This window comes from Aedes albopictus, chromosome 3 (genome assembly GCF_035046485.1).
Source record: "Aedes albopictus strain Foshan chromosome 3, AalbF5, whole genome shotgun sequence".
Taxonomy (NCBI): domain Eukaryota; kingdom Metazoa; phylum Arthropoda; class Insecta; order Diptera; family Culicidae; genus Aedes; species Aedes albopictus.
In genome coordinates this window covers 370,633,560-370,660,221 of record NC_085138.1, presented here as the reverse complement: position 1 = coordinate 370,660,221, position 26,662 = coordinate 370,633,560, and the positions used below count along the sequence as shown (strand labels likewise).

General features: G+C 39.9%; 1 protein-coding gene across 2 annotated transcripts in view; it reads left to right on the top strand.

The window, feature by feature from the left end:
* LOC109432291 (protein germ cell-less-like) overlaps positions 1 to 16,222 on the top strand; it is a 50,679-nt gene extending 34,457 nt beyond the window's left edge. For both annotated transcript variants that reach the window (XM_062855580.1, XM_062855581.1), the window contains exons 2-5: positions 13,590 to 13,749; positions 13,814 to 14,186; positions 14,410 to 15,105; positions 15,175 to 16,222. In XM_062855580.1, coding sequence (XP_062711564.1) covers positions 13,613 to 13,749; positions 13,814 to 14,186; positions 14,410 to 15,105; positions 15,175 to 15,498 — 1,530 coding nt within the window. In that variant the 5' untranslated portion in view covers positions 13,590 to 13,612 and the 3' untranslated portion in view covers positions 15,499 to 16,222. The remainder of the gene's footprint in view (positions 1 to 13,589; positions 13,750 to 13,813; positions 14,187 to 14,409; positions 15,106 to 15,174) is intronic.
* Positions 16,223 to 26,662: the final 10,440 nt, after the last annotated feature.

The following is a 26,662-nucleotide window of genomic DNA, read 5'->3' as shown; positions in this document are numbered from 1 at the left end:
CAATGACCATTTTTGCATGTGTATATCGTGTGGCTGGCACGAAGATACTCTATGACCAAGGAAGTTCCCGTTACGAAAAGTTACTGGACCGACCGGGAATCGAACCCGTCACCCTGCTGGACCCACGCCTTTACAGCTGTAATTATATGGGCTCTCGGTCCGCGAAGGGATCTGGATACTCGCAAAGGTCGTTCAAGATCCTTCAGAGCCCAAATATAAAAGAGGGTACGTGAGCTCAACTTAGGTGTGCGAAGATCTACGAATGATTGTGGAATTTCTAGTCGATCTGCGGAGGTCAGGGACAGATTGCAAGAAGTATTTATGCACATTCATTCTGTAACGGTCTCCAAGGATTTTAAAGAACCGCTAAGATCTGTTAAGACTCTTCTTGAGGTCTATATGAATGTCCAGGGTTGTTACAACAGCGCGGATTTCGCGAATTCCGCGGATTTCGCGATTTTCGCGGATTTGGCGCGGATTTACCCATGGAATTTGGCCCTCGCGCGGATTTGGCGCGGAAATGATTTTTGTAGTGTTTACAGCGAAATATTTGAATGATTATCGACACTTGAATTAAAAATTATGAAAAGTTAATATTTGTTCAACCCTCCTAAGATGTTAGAATTGTCGAACCGCGATAGCGTAGTGTACGTTCAGCGTGCCTGACTGGGTCATGTTGACCCCAACATCCTTCTTTGAAGAAGATGTGCAATGATTCTTCCAATTCCATTGCGGGTATGATGTGCATATTTATTTAACTTTCGAGTTCTAGTTTCTCAAAAAACCAAATTTGTTTCTAGCAATTCCTTCGAATTTCGACTGTTGGTTATGTTGGGAGGTATGGCGTTCAGTCTTTGGAGGAATAACTCAAAAATGGATTCTTAAGCTTTCATCCGACGTTTCGGTCGCTATATTGCGCCTTTTCTGGGAATTAGCTATGATCTGTTTTATCGTAAGTATGAGCTCACTGCATAGTCCACATTCGTCCCAGACGTAACGTATCGTCCGCCGCCGGCGGCGGTGTTCCTTTGAATGTAATATCCGAAAGATATCCGTTTATCGGAAGCCGAAAGGGTAATAGTAATCTGCTCGAATTACTGGTACAATTTTGAAAGGCTCCAGCTATATATTTTAAAGAGATTTCTAGATAGATCCCTAAATTATTTCGGAAAAAATCTTTTGAAGGGTATCCTAGAGGAAACTGCTAGTAAAAACTTTGGCGAAAAACTATGGGGGAACTCTGCCGGCATTCCTGGATATATTACTGCAGGAATTCTTGGAGATACTCCTAAAAAATCCAGGAAAACCTTGTAGGAATTTCAAAGGACTCCAGCTAGTAAATCTTGAAAATAATTATTGTCAACATTGTCCTTCTAGGATTTTTCCAGTGATTACTCATTTTAATGGACGTTTTCCCCTGGGCAAAGGCACAACCTTGTGATCAACCTGATTGTTGTCAGGTCTCGGGGCTTAAATGCATCTTTACTCTACAGAGAAAGATGCACACTCGTGGTGCCAAAAAGAACCAATACTTTTCGTGATCAAACGAAGAAGCGTCACGATTCTTTTTTGTTGTTTTTGATATAGGGTATCGCGCTACTTGGGCGGTGGTTTTCTTCGTCTGTTATTTTCGTCTGTTTTCCACTGTAACTCGGTCAATTTTGAACCGATTGACTTGAAATTTTGTACACGGGTAGATACTATACCTATCTCACCGCATTCCAAGAATTGTGTCAATTGGTTCAAGATTGACTGAGTTATAGTGGAAAACAGACGAATATAGAAGCCACCGCCCAAGTAGCGCGATTCCCTATATGATTTCTATTTCCATAAGGAAGGAGGTTGTTACATAATTTACAATGTTGCGTTGGATCTTCCTCGCGAGCATTCATTTTTGCATCTTCGCGATCCATTATTCACATGTATTCGTTTTTTCATTTATGCTTCGCGAAGAACACTCTAGCAAGTCAATGGGAGCAGTGAACGACGAAGTAAGTTGATCATTTGTGCAACCACATGCGACTTCCATTCGTTCATGGTGCTCACTCCTTCAATCGTCCTCTTCGTTGCGAGTGCGTTTTGACAGTTGCGTTGCGGCTAATGTGGTTGCGAAAGACCTGGTTTATTGTGGCATCAGGCATTAAAATTCTACGCCGAAATCCGGATTTTCCGCAATTCTCGGTGCCCGCTCCGGCTCTCCCTCTCAGCAGAAGGTGATTTTTTGAATCGAATTAGTCCACGATTGGCTAGAACCGGCGATAAAATGGCAAAAATATGACCATTTTTATTTAGCAGGTACCAGGGTACCATGTTAGCTAGAATGCCGTGCAGCGGGTGCCGTTCACGAAGCTGCTCGTGCGAATGGTTTTCTGATCTTCGCGAAGAGCACGCATGATGCATCGAAGCAATCATGTCTTCGGGCGATGAAGTTTTTTTTTTCCAGTCATAGGGCACTGCATTGTTTTGATTTTGTATGGGATTTTGACGTTTCTTGGCCTTGTTGTTTACAAAATTTCTGTAAGAGTGAAAGAGAGGGAGAGAATTTCATGCAGTGCCCTATAACGAGCGACGACGAAGCTACGTTGATGACGAACAAAGCTCAAGCATTGGCAAACCTGTTCACTCGCAGTTCGCATGTACATGACGAAGCAATATTCATCGCCCTTCGCATGTTTCATCAGTGTTCAGCAACATTGATAATTTATCCTTCTTTTTTTGAAATTATTATTAACCAAGCTTCCAATATTGAAGACACAAGATCAAGAATCACAAGAAGAGCTTTTATTACTAGTTCACTGAACATCAAGCACCATATCGTCAGATTTGTTCATTTTGTGTGAAAACACGCAAAGGTAAATAACGTTGACAATTTAATTAACAAAACATTCTTTTACAGCTCAATTCGCAAAATCAATCTCCCAACTTTTCTTCATTCTTAAGGCCACGCAAAACTTTAAAGCCACATGGCTAAAGAGGTTCCAATACCTACTCCCAAATTCCACGGTGTATTATGGACGATGTGAGTTCTTGGACTTGCATTGGAGACTTGGCCCCATGATCCCCTTGTGCATCAATAAAATAAAATAAGATAACTCATTTTAAGGGACGTTTTCTCAGGTTTTGCCAGGTATTCTCCTTGGAATATTCCTCACTGAAGATTCATTCTAGAACTACTAAGACATTACTCAAAAAATGTTCGAAGTGATCTTATGAGAATTTTTCATGAGTATCCTTCTCAAATTCATACTGGTTTCGAAAATTCTTTAAAAAAAATGTTCAGGTTACTGTCTCCAAAAATATTCAGTACCTAATACTTAAAGAAAGCCAAAACAGTTCCATTCTGTTTATTTCAAAGATTTTTTTTTAGTTTCTTATAAAATTTCTTCAGTTTTTTTAATATTTTTCCCACGAATACACTACCTAGTTCTTGGGATGTTTCTCCTGAGATTTTCTTTTCAAAAATCGCGCAATGGATCCTTAAGAAATGTTTTTGAAAAAAAAAATAACGAGATTTTTGCCGAAACGCCTTCAAATTCACTTTCAGAAAGCATGAGGTGCGTTGATTTACGAATCAAATGTTTATTCTTCATCCAGCAGTCCATTCCAGTTTAATGGATTTAATGGATTTCTTCAATAACGTGAAAAAAAGAAAAAAAAATACCTTCACGCTCTTGCGGATTTGGCGCGAATTTATTTTTCCAGTATCGCGCGGATTTGGCGCGGATTCAAATTTAGCTCGCGCGGATTTGGCGCGGATTTTTTTCCACCCTTCTCGTAACAACCCTGAATGTCGTTAAAGATATACTGTGATTGATGATGTCAGGGAAAGTCAGGGATTTTTGTTGATGATTCAACAAGCAAGAATAAACTAATATTAACATTCATAATCGGAATCTACTAAAATACATGCGAAAAGCTTGAATTAGACAAATGTCATCGTGTCAGACGACATTGATTCGACCCTTTTTTATGTTTATTGATCTTCGTCCTACCGCTCGTGTTGTGTGTAAATAAGAGGTAACATTAGCGCATGAATGTAACAAAGCAAGCTGTCACCCGACTGCGGCATCGAAATAAAGGTAGGGAAAAGTGTCGAATGTTTTCAAGACTGCCTACAGCTATGGCATTTGAAAAACTAGCTAAATAATTGTTTCTTTAACCCTCAAAGTCCCAGGAAAAACTTTTTAGTTTTAGTCGGCTGATACTCAGGAACTGAGACATAAAAATTAGCAATTTTCACTATGATCGATGGGAAGAGTTGTACTTCTTGTAAGGGTAGTTGTCATGCCGGGATGTCATGTTTGAACCAGTTTTGTACCGGAAATAAGTGTTTCCTGGTGCACTGTTTTGGCGATTCGCCTATGTATCTGGCATTTCATTATAACATAATGAAATAATAGGCCAATGAAGAACACAATAGATGAGGTTGTTTACTAGCATGAGTTGCATCTGAAACTTGGTCCCAGATGTGTTCTTCCGGTAGGATTCCCTAAGACCCAATTTCATGGTCATATGTAATCATTTTGGGCCTGAAAATATGATTTTAGAAGTTCAGTGTTTACTAAGAATTTGTAAGATATACCAGGGTCCTTTTTAAGTATCACTCATGTGATTAATCCATCTAGAATTCTAACACGGGCCATACTTTTAGTCAACAAATTATTACAAGATTATTGCATACTTTTAGGCGTTTATCAGTACAGTACTGGCCAAAATTATAGGCAGTGATGGTGATACGATGTTTAGGTTGATAAATCTCCCTTTGAAATAGCTTTATTCAAATGCAATAATTTTGGTATTATTGTATATTGATCACAAAATATAATTGCATTGTTTCCAACATGAGGTGAAACTTAACGAAAGAGAACGAATTTAAATCTTGAATTTGGTCGAAAATTGTCTGGCCAAAATTATAGGCACTTAAGACCTTCTTAAGAAAGTTTGATGTTCTATCTCAGACGTTAATAATAAAAATCATCAGGATTCTCAAATATTCTGTTTAGCAGAACTGTTAGTACGGTTTAGAATCGAGATCAGTAATTTATGAGTTTATTTTTTGGTGTGTTTTATAAAATGTCCATGACAGGTATATCGAGATTCTTGTGATTTCTAGTTTAGAAATTTGAAGTTAACAGTAAATTTCCTCCAACCGTGTCTAAATGATTTTAAGTTTGGATAAGTGGGCAACCCATCCAGAATTGGAACTCCTAGGCATTGTAATGGATTAGTTTTGATTGTGTGGCATTAAAATTTTTTATTTTGAATAGTGAGGTGAAGCGTTGGCTTGTTCGAAATACCTGTAGCCATCATTACGACCAAAGTTCTAATTGAGATATTTCTCGCGAACATTGAAAATAATTCTGACATACCAAATGGCATTCAGTCTACCTTTCTATGAAACGGGTAGTCCAGCTTTTATTGAAGAATTGCAGTCTTACACACTGTTAGTATCCAGTCTCACTTGTCGTTGTAAGTTTTACAGCTACTCAAAAAAGCGGTGTCCAGTTTGATACAGCAAACAAATTACCAACGCCTCGAATGGAGCCAAAAACATGTCTATTGGAACAAAATACAATGGTATCATGTTGTTTGATTGATTGATTTTATTGCTTTTGAGGAAATTCACTGGAATATGGGGTGTCTGTTAGTTGGCGAGTAGAATAACGCCATATACCACTTAGCATCCAAACACGATTGCAAAGAGGTGGAGTAGTAATAGTGTGTGGGGATATATTTTCTGCACAAGATATTGATCCTCTGATTTTATATAAGGATATGCTGAATGCCAAACGATATATCATCACCCTATCTATTGTCTAGGATAAACATTTTGATGAAAACTTTAGTTATAATGGTGATAAATGGTACTTCCAGCAAGACAATGATTCATATAACAAGTCGAAATATCAATTCTTTAGTTCCAAAGCCATGAATTTCCTGTCCCAGCTTAATCGCCAACTAGCCTAGACAACAACCGTATTGAGAACATTTGAAGAATATTGATCATCAGTTGTAAAATTATCAAACTAAAAATTGCCAGGTACTCGTTGGAGCTTTCATAGGTATTTGATCAAAATACACCAAACGCCAATGGCCTAAACTAGTGATCCCGATTCCAAACCGTGTCAAAAGAACATTGAAAGCTCGTGGAAGTATTATAACCTCGATTTTAAGTAGTTACAGAAATAAGATATCACACTGTCTTTAGCAGGTTCACATAGTGCCTATAATTTTGGCCAGGTTGTTTTTGACCAATTTCAATATTTTGATTTTATTTTCTTCATTGATAATCTTTCGAAGTAAGAAACGTTGTATTGTTATTACGTAGTCAATAAACAATAATACAAAAATTATTGCATCTGAATAAAGCTATCTCAAAGGGAGATTCAGCATCCTAAATATCGTATCATCACCACTGCCTATAATTTTGGCCAGTACTGTATATGGAGGTTTCTGGCCTAATTTACAAAATTAAATTAGTTTCAATTTGTAGAAATATTTAGATTTCACTTTCATTGATCTACCGAGAATAAACAGCTAACTATCGAAAAAGCATCCAAAATGCAGCTGTAGAACATATCGCCAAAACATTGCACCAGGGAACACTTATTTTCGATGCAAAATAAGGTTCAAGCATGGACTTCCAGTTTGAAAACTACCTTCGTATGAAGTACAACTCTTCCCATCGATCATTGTGAAAACAACTTATTTTTATATGTTGTCAAGGGGCTTTGAGGGTTATACTGTCCAAAATTCTGACTAACGATCCAATAAATGTATGATCTTAATCCTCAGGTTTGTAGTATTCAGTTAACGAAATGCTGTTCTAATTTTTATCATGAAGCCTTGTTTCATGTCAAAATTACTAAAATAAGGCCATTTTAGAGCAAATAAGCAAATTAGAATAAAAAATTGCCTTAATGCACAAAGAGGTTTGATGGATATGTTCGGAATACCGTCTGGATTCGATGTATTGTTCACCTTGAGTGAGTTTGCTATTGTGACAAGTTCCGCTTTTGTCACCGGGACAACCTGTTTTTTACCGTGGAGGACGAGAGCCCATGATCGCGTTTTGTGACGCGGAAACGGTGTTTCCAGTATTCTTTGCAGCATCTCGGGGGAGATGGTGCCGACGAGTCTCTGGTCTTAGCCATGACTAAGGTAGACAGGTTAGGCTGGAAAACTATCTCTTGTACTGGAAACCGACCAGTTGTACAGATCACCACTAGTTTAGCCTTATCCACCACCTACTTCTCGTTGTCGGTGGGAATGCGGTACAGGTCCTCCAGCAAGGCGATATCTGTACTTGCGACTGACTGTTGTGTCCTCTGAGTGATTGAGGTTCATCTATGCTGCCTGCACTATTGTCGGCTATTGGGTCTTCGCTTTGCAGATTACGCATTTTTGTGCCGAGTAGTACTCCTTTATGGTTTGCTCCTTTCGAGCCTCTGCAGTACCACACCACAACTAGTGGACCTGCTCTGGCGGCTCGTAGATGCTGAATTGCTGAGCGGACACACTGACCAGCCAACTTTGATCTTCCCAACAGCGGCCACAATGTTAATCTCCTCTGCATAATTTCCAGACTACACCAAAAATGTGAAACCCTTCTTACGCATTCACAAAATCTGCCCTTGCGTCCGCAAAATCGTGAAATTCGCAAAAAAAATGTACGGAAATCTAGCTAGGCTAGTGGTCACAACAAAAAAATATCAACATTTCGCATCTAGAAGAGTGTACGAGTGTTTTTGTGAATGTCAGGGTGACCACCGAACCGGGAAAACCGGGAAAAAGACGGGAATTCGGAACGACCGGGAAAAAAGCGGGAAAAGTCGGGAATTTGGAATGATTACCGGGAGAATTGTTGTTAAGAGTAACTTGATGTGCATATTTGAGTGTTGACACCTCATCGAAAATCTGCAAAATCAAAGCCAAACCAAAATACTCCTGGGATACTTCTACGAAATCCCAAGGTATTCGCCTGTGTAATCACTTGGAATTTCCTTAAAACAGAACTTGGGATTCTTCAAGAAGTTTCTTCTAGAATTCCTCTAGGTTTTTGTACCGCTTGATTACCTCTTGGAATTCGATGAGATTTTTTCGAGGAAAGAGTTTCTTACATCTGAGATTTTTTCAAAAGTTTATTTTTGGATGAACCCGTGTCCTTTCTTAAATTTATTTTAGTTTTTTTATTGTATTTTTTACGAATAATCAGACTTTTGCGACGAAATTGAAATCGCCCCAAAATCGTACAAATCTGTCATCTCCGACAGCTTTTTTCTTTCGATCCATGATTCAGGCGAAATCAGCACGGTTTGTTATGACAACAAGATCGGCTGGTGGGTGCCGAACAATGAAGATAAACGTAAACATCGGATAACCAGCTGATGTTGTTGTGTAAACATGATCAGCTGGTGGACCGAGAACAATGAAAGAAATGTGTAAACATTGAGACAGCCGGCGAAATCTGTCATCATATATCGGGCGAATTACTAAAGACCGGCAACAGAGAGCGACAGCGAAATCGAAAGCGAAATCAGAGAACGACGAAATTTATTGCACTGAAGTCTAAGTGGAAAAAAAATCGCAATAATAGATAAGAAAATCATAACCACTAAACTAGGTTTTAATCAAGACAACCTATTGCAATTTATTCAAGTTTCTTTTAAGATTCATCAAGATTATCCTTCCGCAATTGTAACAGGAGTTGCTCCAATCTTCAAAATTTCCTACGGGAACTCTTCCCAGATTATTTTTATTGAAATCCCTCCAGAAAATTTTTCCTTTTCTTTCTGAAGCTTCCTCTGGGGTTTCCCTAGAATTTTTTTTCTGGAATTCATCCGAAAGTCTTTTTAGAAATCAATCGGGAGTTCTTTCTGGGATTCTTTACAGAGTTTCTTCTGGTATTTCTCCAGGATATCATTCTGTTACTCATCCATCTCCACGAGTTCTTTGCACGATTTCTGCAGGAGTGCCTTCTGAAACTTTGATTTTGAAAACTTCCAAGAATTTCATCTTTATTTTATATTTGCTTTTGGAGTTTTTCCAGTGTTACTTACTGCGTTTCCTTCAAGAGTTCTTCTTGGGCACCCTCCAGGAGTTTGTTCAAAGAAACCCCCAGGAGTTGCTTATGAAAGTTACTCCAGGAGTTGCTTTTGGGCATCCTTCAGAAGCTCCCTCTGCAAATCACCCAGGAGTTCCTTCTGGATGATCTCAAAAAATTTCTTACAAAAACTTTACGATAGCTATTTCTGAAAATAGGGGAACTTACGTATTTTCGGCAGTTTTGTTCTCTTCGTCATGGGGGGTTTTCGAAACCTGTAGGTCTCAGAGTTGGCCTCAAATCCTTCAAAACCAAGCTGAGTTATATTCCCAAATTTCAGGCAATTCGGCCCACAAAAACCCCCCATGACGAAAAAAACAAACATGCCGATAATACCCTTCGTCACCCTACTCCAGAATCCTGAAAATCAAACTACTGAGGGAGTTTTGTAATCGAGAACTCTTCCGAGAGTTCCTTGGGAAACCTTCTAGACATGTGGGAGATTCTTTTGGGAATCCTTCAGGAGTTCCAGGAGAAATCCCTAGATCGAATTCATGATCCCAGACCAAAAGTTCTATTCCCTAATTTCCAACGGCTGACTAAAATCCTTAATTCCCTAAAGGAACCTCTTCCAGAATAAATCCATTAACCCTCGAGCGATCGCGCTGTTGTGTATTGTACAACACGTTGAAAAAATCTCGCTTTTTGTGTTCAGTATTAGTGTGGTGCTGGCGGTGGTGACCAACCGCGCTAATTATGGACGGTTAAGGAATCTAGAGGAATCCACAAAAGATATACAAGGTGGAATCGCTAACAGAAGTTACTGAAGAAATCCAAGATAGTATTTTTAGAGTAACCGAAAGATGAAATCTCGGGCAATATTTTGTAAGAATCTCCAGATGTAAGTTTTTCCCTCCCCCTGGATATTCGATCTTGACGCGATGGGAGGGCTTAACCCATTAGCACTTTAGCGCCAGTTCATTCACCACCGCTTGGACTTTGAGCTAGATATATCTAGTTTACGAGTTGAGCGCAAGTGAAGGAATCGCCGTAAGTGCTAATGGGAACCAAAGGAGTATCCGTCGTGCATTTATCACAAGTCAAAAACAAATTATAATTCAGCTTGCATAGACCTAATCTTTGCATTCTTTGAATTTTCTCAAATTTAACAATAATTGTTAAATTTAACGTAACGCAAGAGTGGGTAGAGGAGGTCTCTGCGTTACACTCATCATTCGTTACTTGAATTCGTTAGTACACAGGACAGGGGACGCTAGGATAAGTTGACTTACAGCCTTACAGATTGCATTAATTACAATTAGAAAATTATGGACTGATTAGGTAAAGATAAAACTGTTGATTATAGGAGTTTATATTTGTATTTCTTATTATTATGGGTTTTGTGAATTTATAAAAGTTGACAAATAATCATTATCATTTTTATTTTTGACAGGAATCAGTTGACTGAACTTTTTTGTTTTTATTTCTTAGACGGTATTATTTCACTGATCAAAAAAGCAGGAAATTAGTTAGGACTTAGGACGGTTGACATTGTAAAGAGTTACGATGGATATAATATTAGGCATGGTACACAAATTACGTAACGCTAAAATCGGCGATTTCAGACTCCCCCCCTCCCCCTTGTAACGCTTTTTGTATGAAAACCAAAAATATTTTGTATGGCTCGTAACGCTAAGCTAGACTCCCCCCCTCCCCCTATAGCGTTACGTAATTTGTGTACGATGCCTTACTTTGGACTGAGATGATCACAGATATGCAGAAGACGACTAGAGAAATTAGAAACACAATTTGATACATTATTGACTATATTTTGACAAATAGGGTTTGACAAATTTCTTTACAATATCGAATGGAAGCTCAAAAAGTGTTATCTAACACTAATATGAGAGTTATTTGGGGATGATGCTGGTGCTGTCAATGACTAACATCGGTTATTGACACTATTGGTAATCAGCTTGAAATAATTTTCAGAATGTATTATAAAACAACTGAGGATATTATCTGACTATTGTTTGGGGAATCTGTCAGAAAAACTAGTTGCCCATATCGGCTAAAATGCTAGCTCTGGTAGCTGTCTTCGAATAATTTTCAGAAATATCTTTAAAAATTAGCTACGACACATTTTTTTTTCTTTTTGCTCTTTGCACATTTCTTAAGAATAGTACTCTGAAGGCGTTAACATAAACATAGACACCCTTTTTTATCTCTGAATGTTGTCCAGTGACCTCGGAGATTTTCGATTATTGAAGTATTGTTCAATTATCAAATCATCTTTGGAGCTTCTATTTGATCAAAACACTAGTGCGATGGGAAAAGTTAAAAACAGTATTTTTAAGAACTACTACGACCCAATGCTAATTACTACACACTTTGCTCAAGTTGACGACATCGTCTAGTCCATCGTGAGTATTGGTCCTAGTAGGGGGAAAGTTGGGAAAGGGTCCAGGCTTTGCTATCAGCTGTCCTGCAGCTCCACCTGGTCATTCTTCAAAAAAAAAAAAAAAAAAAATCTCCAGATGTAAGTTTTTGGGGGAATACTCAGTTGGACATCCTGGAGGAATCCCCGGAAACAACACCAATGCAATGAAGTTGCGTTAGGGCACCTACGCTAATGAATAAAATTAAAAAAAAAAAAATGGTTCGATTATCCTCCGTGTCCCCGGATAATCGAGTGCGACCTTTGCTGATTGTATATGCACATTTTACCTATTATAGATCTGTCATAGTTAGCTATCACTTCTACACTTGTTTTTTTAAGTACAAGAAAATAAGTAAAATAATGAGTGAGGGAAAGCTTGAATTATGCACTATTTGGAGCTGAATGAAAATATGTTGTGAGTAATTGTGTAGCATATGTCTTTTATGTCATCATTGATAGTTACTTCCATTTTTTCCACAGATGCATTACGTCAAGAATAATATTAAACTATACATATCTAGTACATAGTATTCACAGGATTGCAAGTGCATTTTTACATGGTACTTATCATCCATATGATACAAAAATTGGGCGTTACCTACTAAAAAAATGTGCATTTTAAAAACCGGGAAAATTTTAGAAATCGTACGGGGAAAACCGGGAAGACGGGAATTTCAAAACTGATATTTAGTGGCCACCCTGGAATGTGTAACTGTTACACATTTTTGGTGTGGTCTGGAAATTATGCACTTATAAGTTGGTCTTACGCAATTTAGGTGCTGGCTGAGCGGTTTTAGCACTTGATGCATTTATGCACGGCTATCTCATACAGCTATTTACACTATAGAGTAATTTCCGCCTTCAGGGTTTTTACCTCTACCTCCTCGCTTAGAACCTCTTGGGCTAGCGTGACGTGCCTTTCCTTCTTCAGCACCAGCTCTCAGCTCAGTACGTCGACGTACTTACTCGCTGCGATCTTGAAGACCAGCGCTTCATCTTTATCTCGCTTTTGGGCTGGCTTAACATTGTTTATCAGATTTATCTTCTTTCCTAATCAGAAATTACTATATTGCTAAATTAACGGCAATAGAATCTAGTCTAATAGATAGTAACCGTTCCGCAAGGGAGTCACTTAGGGCCGCTGATTTTTGTGCTGTTTATTAACGACTTGTGTCTTCGTCTCCGCTCTGGAAAGCTCTTCTATGCAGATGACTTGAAAATATTTCGTTCTATCTCGTCTCTGCTGGACTGCGTTGCGTTACAGCATGATATCGACATCCTCAGCGAATGGTGTAACAATAACGGAATGCATGTGAACGTTAAAAAATGCAAAGTAATTAGTTTCAGTCGGGTACAATCGCCAATCTCTTTCGACTACGCATTGAATGGTTCTCCCCTTGAACAAGTGGAATGGATCAAAGACTTGGGTGTGATTTTCGACAAAAAATTGACGTTTGCTAAGCACATTTCGACGACGATAGCCAAAGCATTTGTCACATTAGGATTCATAAAACGCAACACGCAAGAGTTCAATAATATATATACCTTGAAGACCCTCTACTGTACGCTCGTCCGCAGTATTCTAGAGTACGCCGTTCAAGTTTGGTCACCATACCACGCAACGCACTCTGAACGCATCGAACGTGTTCAACGGTCGTTTCTAAGGTACGCCTTAAGGAAACTTCCTTGGAATGACCCTCTGAGGCTGCCTCCTTATGAAGACAGGTGCAAGCTCATTAATCTTCAACCATTGACAAGTCGCCGTGTAATGCTCCAAAGGTTGCTGATATACGACATTTTATCTGGTAAGACTGACTGCTCATCGTTGCTAGCCGACATTAACATCCATGCACCGTGTCGCCGGTTAAGAAACAGAGGTTTCATCGCTTTACCGTTTCGCAGAACACTATACGGGCAGAACAATCTATTCAGCCGCTGCTGCCAACACTTCAATGAAGTTTTCGACGTGTATGACTTTGGGATGTCTAGGAATACATTTAAAATAGCTATTAAGGACCTGTGATAGTTTTTAAGAATCAGTCTGTGCAGCATTTGCTGGAGACGTAGTGAAATTAATAAATATTTCCCTCTCTAAATATCTTGCAGAAACCTAACCAACAACCCGCAGGATGGGCAACGTAGTCAATAAGGTCACCAACCCGATCCAGGCGATGCGGGGCAAGAAGCGCAAACGAGAGGATGAAGACTCGGACTGCAACGAGGAGATCAACGATTTGCTCGACAAATCGCTTGCTACTCCTAAGCGGTAAGCTAATTTTCACACCCATCGATTCCGTTCCAGATCACTGACCCGTTCGTTCCCCTTCCAGAAAGAAGCTCATCTCGACGGCCAAGTACATCTACCAGGCACTGTTCAAGGAGGAACGCAACTCGGACATCACGGTGCACGCCCTCGGGAAGGTGTGGCACCTGCACAAAGTTTACCTCAGCCAGAGTCCCTACTTTGCCAGCATGTTCAACGGATCGTGGCGGGAGGCGGACGAGGATTACGTCCACATTGAGATAGTGGATCCGAAGATCACGATTGAATCGCTGTACTCGGTGTTCGGGGCGCTGTACATGGACGAGGTTGTGCTGGAACCGAGGGAGATTGTTTCGATACTGGCCACGGCAACGCTGTTTCAGCTGGACAGTTTGATCGACCGGTGTGCCGAGGTGATGATTGAGACTTCGAATGCGGAGGTGAGTGCATGTTAACCTATAGATTCCAAGACTCGGGGGTCGTCTGAATTGAGACATTCTGGTACATTTCTGAGTAATTGGACGACAAGACATTATTTCAAAAATTTCAGAAAACCGCTGAAGAGGATGAAGCATTTCATTCTTAAAATTCAGTAGATACATGAAAAAAGTAATAATTAACACATGGTGACTAATAAGCATGTGCATTCTCGATTCGTTCCAGACGGCGGTCAAGTATTACGAGGCAGCCTGCGAGTACGGTGTAAAAAGTGTGAAACAATCCACGTTCAACTGGTTGCTGGTTAACCTGCTGAGTCTGTACTACAAAACCGGCAAGTGGTTACGGTTGATTAGCATCGAGCTGATGGAACTGCTGGTGGCCAGTCCGGATCTGTATGTTATGCAAACCGAGCTGTCGTTGTACACATTGTTGAGGTATTGGATGTACCTAAAGCTGCATCCGGGAGCGGAGGAGGTCGGAGCGTCGGAAGAAAAGTTACAGTATTTCGCTAATAGGCAGAGTTCGGTTGCATTTTTGAATACTCCGAAGGGAAAGCCGTTCGAAAAGTGCTTCCGTGCGTTGCGGCTGCACAATTTACTTAATCATCATGTGGACATTAGGGTACTGAGGCAGGATAACATTATACCGGTAGAGTGGATGCATGAACCGCTGTTTCAGCAGTGGAATAGCATGCTGCTGGTGGATCAAACGCTGGACAAAGGCCCGAAGGACGTCGACGAAAAGTTATTCTTGGAATCGTGCATACGGTGTGGTCGGACGCTGCCAGAAAACGAATACCTGAAGTGGCGATGGACCGGGTTCAATTTCGGACTGGATTTGATCCTGATATCGGATACCAAAACGCTGAGGGTAAAACGGCACCATAGGACGGAGAACGAGCGGTTACTGAGCTTACAGGTAAGGTTTACTATTCGTCTTGGTCTTGGTTCTATATATTTCTAACTTTATTGAACCCCGTATTTGCAGGTGAAACGACAGTTTCAAATCCGTGTCTCGGTAGCATCCCTCAACGATCTGCGGCAAATCAAACACCAACAAACCACAGCCATCCAGTCAGTGTCGTTGGACAAGAACGAAGAAGCTATGCTGATCATGTTCGACAAGGAGCTCACCTACCCGCTACTCATTTCCGTCAACATGCTGGTGGTATCACCTCCACGAACTAGTCCACCCAGCACACCGGCCCAGACAGCCGGACCGTCCAGTAGTAGTAGTTCCCGACAGCCTCATCGACGAGACGAGGAAGAATCTCTGGACGCCGGGGGGAACGATATCGCCGTGAGCTCATGATTGCACACCATTCGCGCCAAAAGGGTTCGACGACCTCCGCGGTGGCAGCAGCGCTCCGGAGGAGATACGTCAGGATGCTGAATTGTGTACTACCGGTAGGGGCTAGTGAACTCGCGTTTATCGTTATCTTCCGCCGGGTGCGAAGGTGTGGTATCAGCTGTTTTTGAGGTTATCGTGCGATGTAGCGCCAGACTACGACTCTCACACATGTCGGGTACACACTGTTGTTACGCACAGATAGCGTTATGTAGGGTATGTGCAATGTTATAAACATAGCCCTAATTGAGCATACTTGAGATATTCTTCTAAATTTGATTAGGCACTAGGTTTTCACACTATTTACCAAGTATGTCCAAAAAGGGAACTATAATGCTTATAATTGGCATATTTACCCTTATTGTCGATACTAACAGCATTTTTCACTACGCTGATATCTGGGTACATTGAAAGCGATAATAGAGGTTTAACGTATAGTCTTATATCTTGATCAGTTCGTATCTTGTAAATAGGTCCTGCTGATAACAGGTGTGTGTGCCATTTATTCTCACGCCTTTTTCGCAATACAACAACTCGAACTCAGTGTCTTATTCTCTGTAACTATCGGTGACTGAAACCGTGAATGTTGGAAAGCTTTTTACAACTTCTGGATTGTAGCTTGTTATCGGGATTGAGAACTTTATTATCTACACCTATTGGAATATACATATGCTTTTGTGAACATTGATGAATTGAAATTTTAATCATTTGAAAGATCTAATTAATCTTCATCCTACCTTGTGCTTCGATTGATTTTGATAAAATTTTCATAACTTACCCAAAACTCTTCTAGTTTAGGATTTGAGAATGCATCGGTGTATGGTTTGCATGGTCCCCGAGTTATTCCGCATTGTCATATTCTGCATTGTTCTGACTTTTCGGGCTTAGTAAGGTCTGATTCTATTGAACAAGTTTGCCGAAGCTGACTTTCTTCTATTCATTTTGTATTTCAAAGTATAAAAGCTTTAACTTTTTTGAAACTAGCAACACCTTGCGGATGAATTTCAAATCTTATTTTAGCTGTCAGTTAGGTACTAAGCTGTCGTACAATATAACTGAAAGCGTCACTTTTCTAGCTAATCAGAATGTCTACTGTGGCCATTATGACTTTGGCAATTTAGAGTTTTTGTAGTTTTTTTTTAATGAACTTGAATGATAACAATTATTCGAAGGCCGTAAACTATAGAGTGATCTTTTTCGACAAGAAATCAAACAAAGTTTATATTCGTATCCAATAATCCGTATGTTACCCACAATCTCTTTAAATAAGTTTAATTAACCGCCATAAGTAAGTTCAAACGTCATGTTGAAACCACCCAGTCAAATACTATTGTAGTAATAACAAACACAAACTTACAGCTTAGTATGAGTAGTGAATCAAAATATAAGTGATAATGGATGTTCAATTTACCGTTCAACAACATAACTACAGTCGCGAGAACAGAGAAGGGGGTATATTTACTTAACTAATTTATTAACTCATAGGATTAGCGTACCAACGCAAACGTCATAAATAACGTTCGAATTTTTCCAATTTTGCATCCCCGATTTTTGTTTGAAACGGAAAACATCGATATGAACATAAATATGTTTTCCAACCGAACACACCTACGAAATAAGTCTTGCATATTCGAGCCACGTTGTTTTGTGACTCACTTCCATACCGTTAGATTTAAATTTGAACTGGATTATCCAATCGGTTATCGGAAAATGCGCAAAGTTGTGAAAAAGGTCTGCCCGCCTAATTTTATTCGTTTGTAGAGTATAAGGTTTTATTTACAATAACATCGAATCGGAGTTCTTTTTCTATATTCAGTATCGGTACAATTATTTAATTATTGAGAAAGCCATGTTTCAAATAGTTCGATGTGATAAACGACCTCAGCCGAAGGATTACTGGTTACTACCATCCCGAGTAGGTGAGAAAATCTAACGAATAACACATTCAGGTATTATTCTGCTATTCTGCTATTATCAACGCATCCCCTGGCTTTCGCCCATCTGCGTTGTCTTTTCACTAGGTAATACGTCTACCAATTGATGTTTATGGGCTTGCCGGACCAAGTCATGTAGCTAAGCCAAACACCCCACCTACAACTGTTGGGTAGGCACCATTGTCCCGCCCACTGGTCTTTTAGACCAAGCCCACTCGTGGGCTTCATACTACACACGCAACAGCACGTCGTTAACGATTTTTAATTTCGTTATCCACCCATTTTCGCACCGGTCGTTCGTTTCCATGTGAGTAAAATAATGGTCGGTCGCCTTTGCGCACCGGTGGTCTCTATTCTATCCGTACCATCGGTTTTTTTGCACTTCTGTAAATCATCGCAATATTTTGTGTATTTCTATGGTGTTATTGCAAATCTTATTCAGTATAATAATCTGTGCTCATATTTTGAAAGAAGGGGTTTTGGTTAAGACTGAAAACAGTAAAAATTGAACTCAAATAAATAATTCCCTTGGAGATTTGTACCAGTTTTGGTGCGTTTAAAGATATTATTTTCTCAATAATGTATGATTGTATTTAATCTCGGAATTCAAGCAATCTTTTTTTAAATTATGTGTTTGTTGCTTACTGTATGATTTGTAGGTTGAATTTTTATCTAAAATAATATCCATCTCTTCGATATCCATGTTGCCTTTCTCGCAAGAAATTTATCTGAATTTGAGATTTTGAGCATCTTTTTAATACCGTAATCCGGGGTATCATTGATCAGCCGGGTAACATTGATCGGCTTGACCCACCTCATGAAATGTTCAAACAAGCATTTTACATTGAATCAGTTTCTACTATGGAATGGTATATCGTAATCTGCTATCATTTAGCTATTAAATGACATGCAATTTATGAAAATTGCATTTCATAAACATTGAATTAAATCGATTTTTCCATAACTGTGTTTCGTAACGCAATGAGATACATTGTCAAACATTCATGCTTGGCGTGAATACTGGATACAATATGAGGTTCGAAATCACTGTATTACTTCAATATGATATCCTTGAGTTGGATTTAATAAACGAAACTTTTATGAAAATGCTATTTTTTAGTAAAATATACGATTTATTAAAAGTCGGCTATCAATTCCTTAAGCCATTGCCTACCTTTAGGCGTTATTCGAGATTTAGAGGATTTTAATCCTGAAATAACTTAAAAAGTACATTATTTGTAAGAATTTGGACAACATATTCGAAATCAGCGACCCCGAATTTAGTAAGCAAGGGTATTTTCAACACAAATGAACATTGATCACTGACATGATCAATGTTACCCCAAATCAACACAATCAAAAATTAGATTAAAAAACCTATTAAAACATGTTTTAAAGTTTTACAATACTTTTTCGAGTAGCTTAACACATACTCAGAGGGCCAGTAGCTCTTTTAAAAATATAAAACATGTAACGTTTGCTTTAACAAGAGAATTATTCAAGAAAGATAGAAAATTCTGATCAATGTTACCCCGGATTACGGTAATTAGGTTTATTGAATAATTACATCCCTTGCATTTCCAACACATTTATAACGTAGTTGTCTCCTTTACAACATCGCGTAGGTCAAGATTTTTGAATCCTGGTCATAGTAGAAGCTGTCTTCTAACAGTCTGCGATAAGTTTGCGCAACCTTTTTTCATTAACGTGTATTTTAACTTCAGCTTATTCTATACTCAGTCACAACCTTTTCGTTACAAAGCATCAATCGGAAATCTTAATATATATTGCGATCCTTTGGATGCTGGTATATGCATATTTTGTTGGAAGCAGATTCTATGCGCTTGAAGTAGACTGCGTATTTGTCAAAGTACATAATGAACCCACTCTCCTTTTTGGCACTTCATACAACAATTGATGTATTTTAACATCCAACACCTTGCTTTTTCTATAACGAGGAACCTACAATATGGCAGTCCTGCACACCGCCAATTTTAATTGATGAAACTTGGCAGCTTGACTACATTTTTTAAGATTTTTATCGGTATGATTTTAGTTTGTTTTTACAAAAAGATATAACTGTAGTGTTTCTATGATATCTGAGTTGAGTTAGGTACAGTCAAAGCATCTCTGAAAAATCGTAACTACTCTTATCAAATCTCATACATACGCGGAATCACCCTGGAAAGCAATCGTGTTACTTTTCTTGTCAATACTGATGCTTGCAGCATATCCTAGATATGACACATGCATCAAAGCGGCCAGGTCTACTGCGTTGTATTTACACGCAAAGATGATTCTTTGAAATACTTGGAGTACAGAATATTTTCTTTCGGCAAGGTACTTCTCGAATTTACAGGGGAGGAAGGATGCGAGGACATATTGTACCAAACGATCCAGATAACATGTTGATGAATATGTTTTAAATTTATGAAAATGTGCATAAAAGAGCTGTGAATAAATGTGTAATATTGGAAAGATCTCCCCAATTGTTGGGTTATTTTTATAGACCTAATGTCGAACCTCCTATTCTGTATGATCGGTGTTATGCGCATGGGGTCTTCGCAGATTTTTTTTTTCTGCTTTGCCTTATTGTTTCTACAAGGGCGAAGTTACCCATTTCGCACACATTCTTCCTAATGTCTCGTTTATTTAATTTATATTTTTGAATTTATATTTAATAAACCACCCACTGACGACCACCATTTTCAAAACAGCAATCAAACCAAAACTCCTTTGCCTTTTTCGAAATATTCACGACAAAACGAAAGGCGAGGCACAGCTCTTTCAAAGCGGGGATCTCAGCCCGGAAAGTGGAGAAAGAAAACCTTGTGGTCACTTATTACCGTCAAATAGTATTTTTCCGGGTTAGAAAATACGCACATCTTCTCACCGGAATCTGCGACGGATGACGATAATTTTGGAACTTGTCGGAACGAACTTCGCGAGTTATTTATTTGGACATTTTTCTAAATGTGCGAAACCAAACTTTACTTGCTGCATAGCAACCCCGGCTCAAACATGTACGTGTTAAAATAGCAAAACTCACAGAATCACTATACATTTCTTCAAATATTAGTTTCGAAACGATCGGCCGAATCAAAAACTAAAGGTGTGATTATGAACAATCGTAACTATTTTTATAAGAAAATCAATACATTTTCGTTATCCATGATCCTAAAATTGGCGAAGAAGGGAAAACTTTATTCATAACATACTTAAGCAAAGCTTGTCAATTTTGTTATGTTCGACCTAATGTCAGAATCCTCACATTCCATAAATGAAGTTTATAGCTCAATGTTCACTAGAGTGAATTCAGAATTATAGCAGCTAGGTATGAAGGAAGAATAAATATACGACGGCGGTCTCTTGTATCTTGACTGTTAACAGAGTTGGACGTATTTCATTTTATCTCCGAAGCTATAGATCAGAACATAAAAGGTGTCGACGAGTTGGAAAACGTGCTTGCAGTAGGAGAATAGTGGATTTAAGATTTTTTGTTCCCTACATAAGCAGTGGTAGCGTGCAGAAAATTAAGGAAAAGTTTTCCTTGTGCGGTCAGTGAGCTGTAGGGATTGAAGCAGCTGATCGGTGGGCTTAGTGGAGCATCAAAAGCGCATTTACGAATTGTGAAGATTTCGGAAGCAAGTGGGATGTGACAAGGCACGGCGCAGCGTCGTGCTGCCTAGCCATCGTGTGCGAGAGATAGTGTTCTGTCCCAGACGAAAAAACTGTTGAAAAAGTTGAGTGTAGCAAGGTCCAAACCTTGTGTGCATGGAAAAACGTGGATTTAGTAAGAACAGATTATCTCGGAGCCATTTTGATATCTACCGGCCCGGCGTTGAAAGTGGTATATCGGTGATCGCCATTTTGTTAGGCATTGTTATAGGAAGAAAAGAACTGCAATAGAGGTCAATAAGTGAGCGGTGTATCTCGATTGAGTCCGTGAGTGACTCGGATTGTGTCGGTGCGTTTACGGTACCATCGAAACAGTGTTCGAAAAGACAGAGGTCAGACAGCCTCTCTGGTGAGGAGGATTTCCACGGTTTCCCAGATGTACCTTTAGTTCCGGAAAACTCGGGAAGTGATGGTAGGCGTTTCAAAATAGCGAGACGCAGTCCCATTCGCACGCGCAGTCATACGAGAGCAAGCAAGACGAATTGAAGATGCAGCGAGGTAGCAGAGATCCAGCTGACGGTGGTGGATTACTCAGATCCAAACTGTCATTTCGAAAGTGTTGTAGTAAGAAGAAAAAGAGAAAGTAAATTTAAGACAAAGTGATGATGAATTGATATAAATTAATGGTTCTTGAGATGTGACCTAAAATTTCGAATGCATTGTAAGTTTTAACATAACATAAGATGAAATTTGTAAAGGGAAGAATTTAAAAAGAAATTTGAGTTTAATTGTGTGCTATTCGATGAATGTTCTGCGATAAACAAAAAGTTCGATATGTTTCAACAATAGACATATATATACTTGTACTTCTATTGTTTCAACTAAAGGGGAAAGAACTGTTATGTTCGACCTAATGTCAGAATCCTCACATTCCATAAATGAAGTTTATAGCTCAATGTTCACTAGAGTGAATTCAGAATTATAGCAGCTAGGTATGAAGGAAGAATAAATATACGACGGCGGTCTCTTGTATCTTGACTGTTAACAGAGTTGGACGTATTTCATTTTATCTCCGAAGCTATAGATCAGAACATAAAAAATTTAAACCTATTATTTTTCTGCGTTTGTATTGTCACTCTATTACAATTGTATGTCAGAAAATTTGATGTGTTCTTCGTGTAACGATCTATGATATTTTTTGGTTGAAAATTTCAAAGCAAGTAAAAATAAAAATTTTAAATATTTGATGCAAACTAAAATAAATTCCTACCTACACAAAACAAGAAAATCATTCTCTAGAAACTATATACCTGGCAACAAATCCATACTCATGTTCTTTCGTCTCCTCTTTACGCTACCCAGAGAGCTAAACGCGAGAGAGCGCACGAGCCTACGGATAGAGACCGTACTTTGCGTGTCTCTATATTCTAAGCCCTGCTACGAACCGTACGTAAAATTTTCGCTTTCGGGCCCTACTTAGCAGCGACCGGTGCGGTTCGCTTCTTTGTTCGTGGCTGTACTTAACGTTAAAACGCTTGATCGAGCCCATGAGTGGGCTTGGTCTTACAGCTAGTTGTAGGTGCATGTGTGCGTGTAAGTATTGGAGTGTGTGTGTGTTCGTGTTTGGTGTATTGTAGACGCCAACTCTTTCTAATCCACTCTGATTGATAACACCCTATTGAACCATTACCCTTAAATTTGGCAAAACGAATAACACATTCAGGTATTATTAATTGAATAACTTAAGGTGAAACTTCATGAAATCCCATTGCAATTTTGCATACAAACTTTAGAGGCACAAATCTGACGAACGAAGCATCGAACCAAGCCGCACGTGATTATCCTGGCTTTGCTCACTTGCAAAAAGAGGCAGCTTTTCCAAATCAAGCGCATTTGTTTACGAATTTTTAAGATTTGTGCTCTTGAAAACGTGAGTAGGGGTCCATGTCGGCCATTGTGGCAGCCATATTGGTATTCTTTGAAGTTTCTCCTTAAGAACACAAACTGATATTGGTTTGATTGAGATAAGAGGTAAAACATCAGAAATAATATCAAAATCTAGTATGAAGAAGTGCTCAATAATAGCTCGTTAATATATTACAAGATCAAAACAATAGCAGTCAAGATTTGTCGATCATTTTCTTGAAAAAAAAATGCCAATCGAACATTTCTTGAATTCGCAAATGCAGCCCTCGTCTGTTTGATCCGTCTCCCAACGTCGATCATGGTGACGCCATCGGCTGCCATTTGGCTACCAATACATTGAATGTTTTCAACAATCTACACTGCTTGCCCAGCTACCGTGAAGCTGAAAAGGGTTGGCCGTGTTTTCATCCAACGATTTGATCTTGTTGACGTCGATGGTAAAACCTGCCGTCGAGGAGCGATTTGGTAGGATCATCGAGCCTACTTTGCATATCAGAGCGCCGTTGAGCTAAGAGAGCAACGTCATCAGCCAGTCATTCAGGTGCTTCATGGTAATGGGCTACCACAGCAACCCACGATTTGGTTCAAGATCAATCGCACCTAGCAGGATCTCGTCGATTACGGTGAAGAACAGTGTAGCGGTGATAGTCTCCATTCTAGCCTCACTGCAGCGACGACCCGGATGGGATTGGACAAGACACCGTTTTGCAGTACTCTGCACGAAAATGCCTTGTATCGTGCTTCAATGAGGCCGTTGATTTTGTTAGGACCCTTGCGCTTGAGAGATCTCTTCATATTTTCGTGATTGATACTTTTTTTTTTTCATAATCAACACTAGGTAGAGAGACTTTTGGAATTCATTGATTTGTTCCAAGATGATACGAAGCGTGACAATATGGTCCATTCAGGATCGTCTAACACGTTACCTGTTAGGCAGCATCCATTTATTACGTAACGCTAAAATCGACATTTTTAGACCCCCCCTCCCCCTCCGTAACGCTTTTTTGTATGAAAATCCCAAAATTTTTGTATGGACCGTAACGCTTGGTCATACTCCCCCCTCCCCCTAGAGCGTAACGTAATTTGTGGACAGCGCCTTACCTGCCGTCGGAGCGTTGTGTCAATCTTCTGCTGTATCCGGTTAAGGATCACTTTGCAATGAACTTTGAGAACGATACACGGTAACATGATGCCCCGCTAATTATCGCATACAGTCAGATCACCCTTCGGCCGGAAATGTCGCTATTTCCCATATGTTGCAGAATAATAATTGATGCAATAGTTGTGCAAACACTACGGGGTCAGCTTTGAGCATCTTTGAGTATGCGATAGACCCCCGGGACTGTCGATTTCATACTACGGATGACTGTTTCTATCTCCGGTACGCCCCTGGGAGATGACTTCGAGAAGGGGGAGGCCGTACATGAGTATCTCTATTGGTAAGGGTTCCACCAGCTACCGCCTTAAGTTGTCCTCTCTCCTCTTGAAGATTGGCTCCTGGCTAGTACTTAGACTACCCGTTGAACTCAAGCTCCTGGATGGGGAAGGGAGGGCAACGCAACTTGCTGTTGTCCGGCTCGCCATTTTCGCTGTAGGAGTCAAGTACGATTCGAGAAACTGTGGAAGTATTTAACAATGTTGTCAGGCGTGATATGTCTACCGCATACCGACCTTTGCTCCAGGAAAGGTGGGCATTCAAAGAGGGCATGCTTCGCGGGCTCGTCGCATTCTTCACACTCAGGACATGCGGGGGAGCTTACGTGTCCGGTTCTGTGCAGATACCACCTAAAGCTCCCATGACCTGACAGGAGTTGGTCAAGTGAAAATTCACCTCGCCGTGGGTCCTGCTCGTCCACCTGCTCGACACGCTCGGTATGAGCCTGTGTGGCCACCTATCCTAGCTGGAGGATTCCCATTCTCTCTGCCATTTCAACATAGAAGATGTTGTGGCGGCGACCCGTCTCTCGCCTCTTGCTGCGTCGCTCTTCATCCTCTGCCACCACTAGTGCTATGAGACCATGCCCGCTAGCACGCGTACTGCGTCGTTTAAGATTGTGCGGTATGCGCTGACGGCTCCGGGTCATTTGGCCGAATGCCGTTTGGTCGAAAAAGCGATAATGAACTTAAGTGATAATGTCACTTTTTCCTATATCAGTATTACTCGAAAGAACAGCCTATGATTCAAGGAAGGAAAAATCTGACAAAAATATTCACAGTTTCAACGCCAACTCATCCCTCGAAGGTAAAACTAGAAAGAATAGCCTATGAACAAAAGAAGTAAATATTTCTGATGATCATATTGGCGGCTAGAATGTTATCCATAGTTTGTCCCCCCCCCTCTAAATCCGACTATTTCGGTCAGATGGTGTTCGGCCAAAAGGCAATTGGCCAAATGGCCGGACACCTGCGCTGACCACCCTAAGACACATCAGCCTTGACACATCACTGACTCACGAGTTGCTTCACGTTTCGATTGACCACTAGCGCATTCGACCATGCACCGACGCCATACCGTAGTATTCTAAAAGTAGCTCTCCGGTATCCGGCATAGGCTTTTCGGTTATCTCGGCCGTTTTGGCTACCTTAATAGTGTCCACCGTCGATCGTCCCCTCCGGTAGCCAAACTGGTTATCCGAGAGCCCAGAGTCATCTGGTTCAGCCTTGTCAGAATTCGCCTTGACGGAGGCTCTCTGAGAGAATTGCGCTTGCGTGAAAACAATTTTTTTTTTAACATGGGAAAGGTTAGGAGCTGCATTTTCAAATGCTTCTAATTCTTTATAGAAATTTTTTCAAGCAAAACGTTCTTAATGTTATCGAATGAGTTTTTGATACGCTATATTATAGACATAACATTGTGATTTAAAAACTTTTGTCTAAAACCAGTTATAATGTAGCTAATTGAAAGTATATTGCAAAACATTAACACTTTTTTCAATCTGAAGTCCCTAAAATATTTTAGAAGCATTTGAAAATGCAGCTCCTATCCTTTCCCATGTTAAGAAAAATTGATTTCAGCGCAATTCTCTCAGAGAGCCTCCGTCAAGGCGAATGATCCTCTCCAACTATTTCTCGGCGGTGTTCAGTAGACAGATAGGTCCAAGGTAAGTAAAAGGAAGGTAATCCAATATGTCAGATTCCACCATCCGCCATATTGGAAAACCTAATGACAGCTGGCAAGTTTGTATTCAATTTTTTTCACTAGTAAACATCTATACTATATAGTATTCAAAATTAACAAAAATGCGGGGGCACGAGCAAATTTTAAACCTGGGGGAATATTACTCATTTTATGAGTGCCATGGAAATATGTCAACATTGGTTATCCGTATTGAGAATGTTTTGCCGATGCGGCGCAGCAACGCTTCTGTAGCGTTCTGCAGCATAAACAAACTGGCCGGCTGTCACCTCCATCCCCCCGCAGTGTGCCGCACTGCCCGCATCCACTTACTGCTTATACGCTAACACCTTCCTTATAAACATCTTGGATAGGTCTCTATGCCGACAGATCGCTAGGTGACTTCTCGTGTTTGGGCAGTAGAACTAGTTTTTGTCTTACAAACCTCTCCGGAAATTCGGCTCTGTCCAGGCACATCTGCAATCTGCATAACCATTCTGAACATTTTTTTTTTCGAATGAGTGTAATCAGTTTC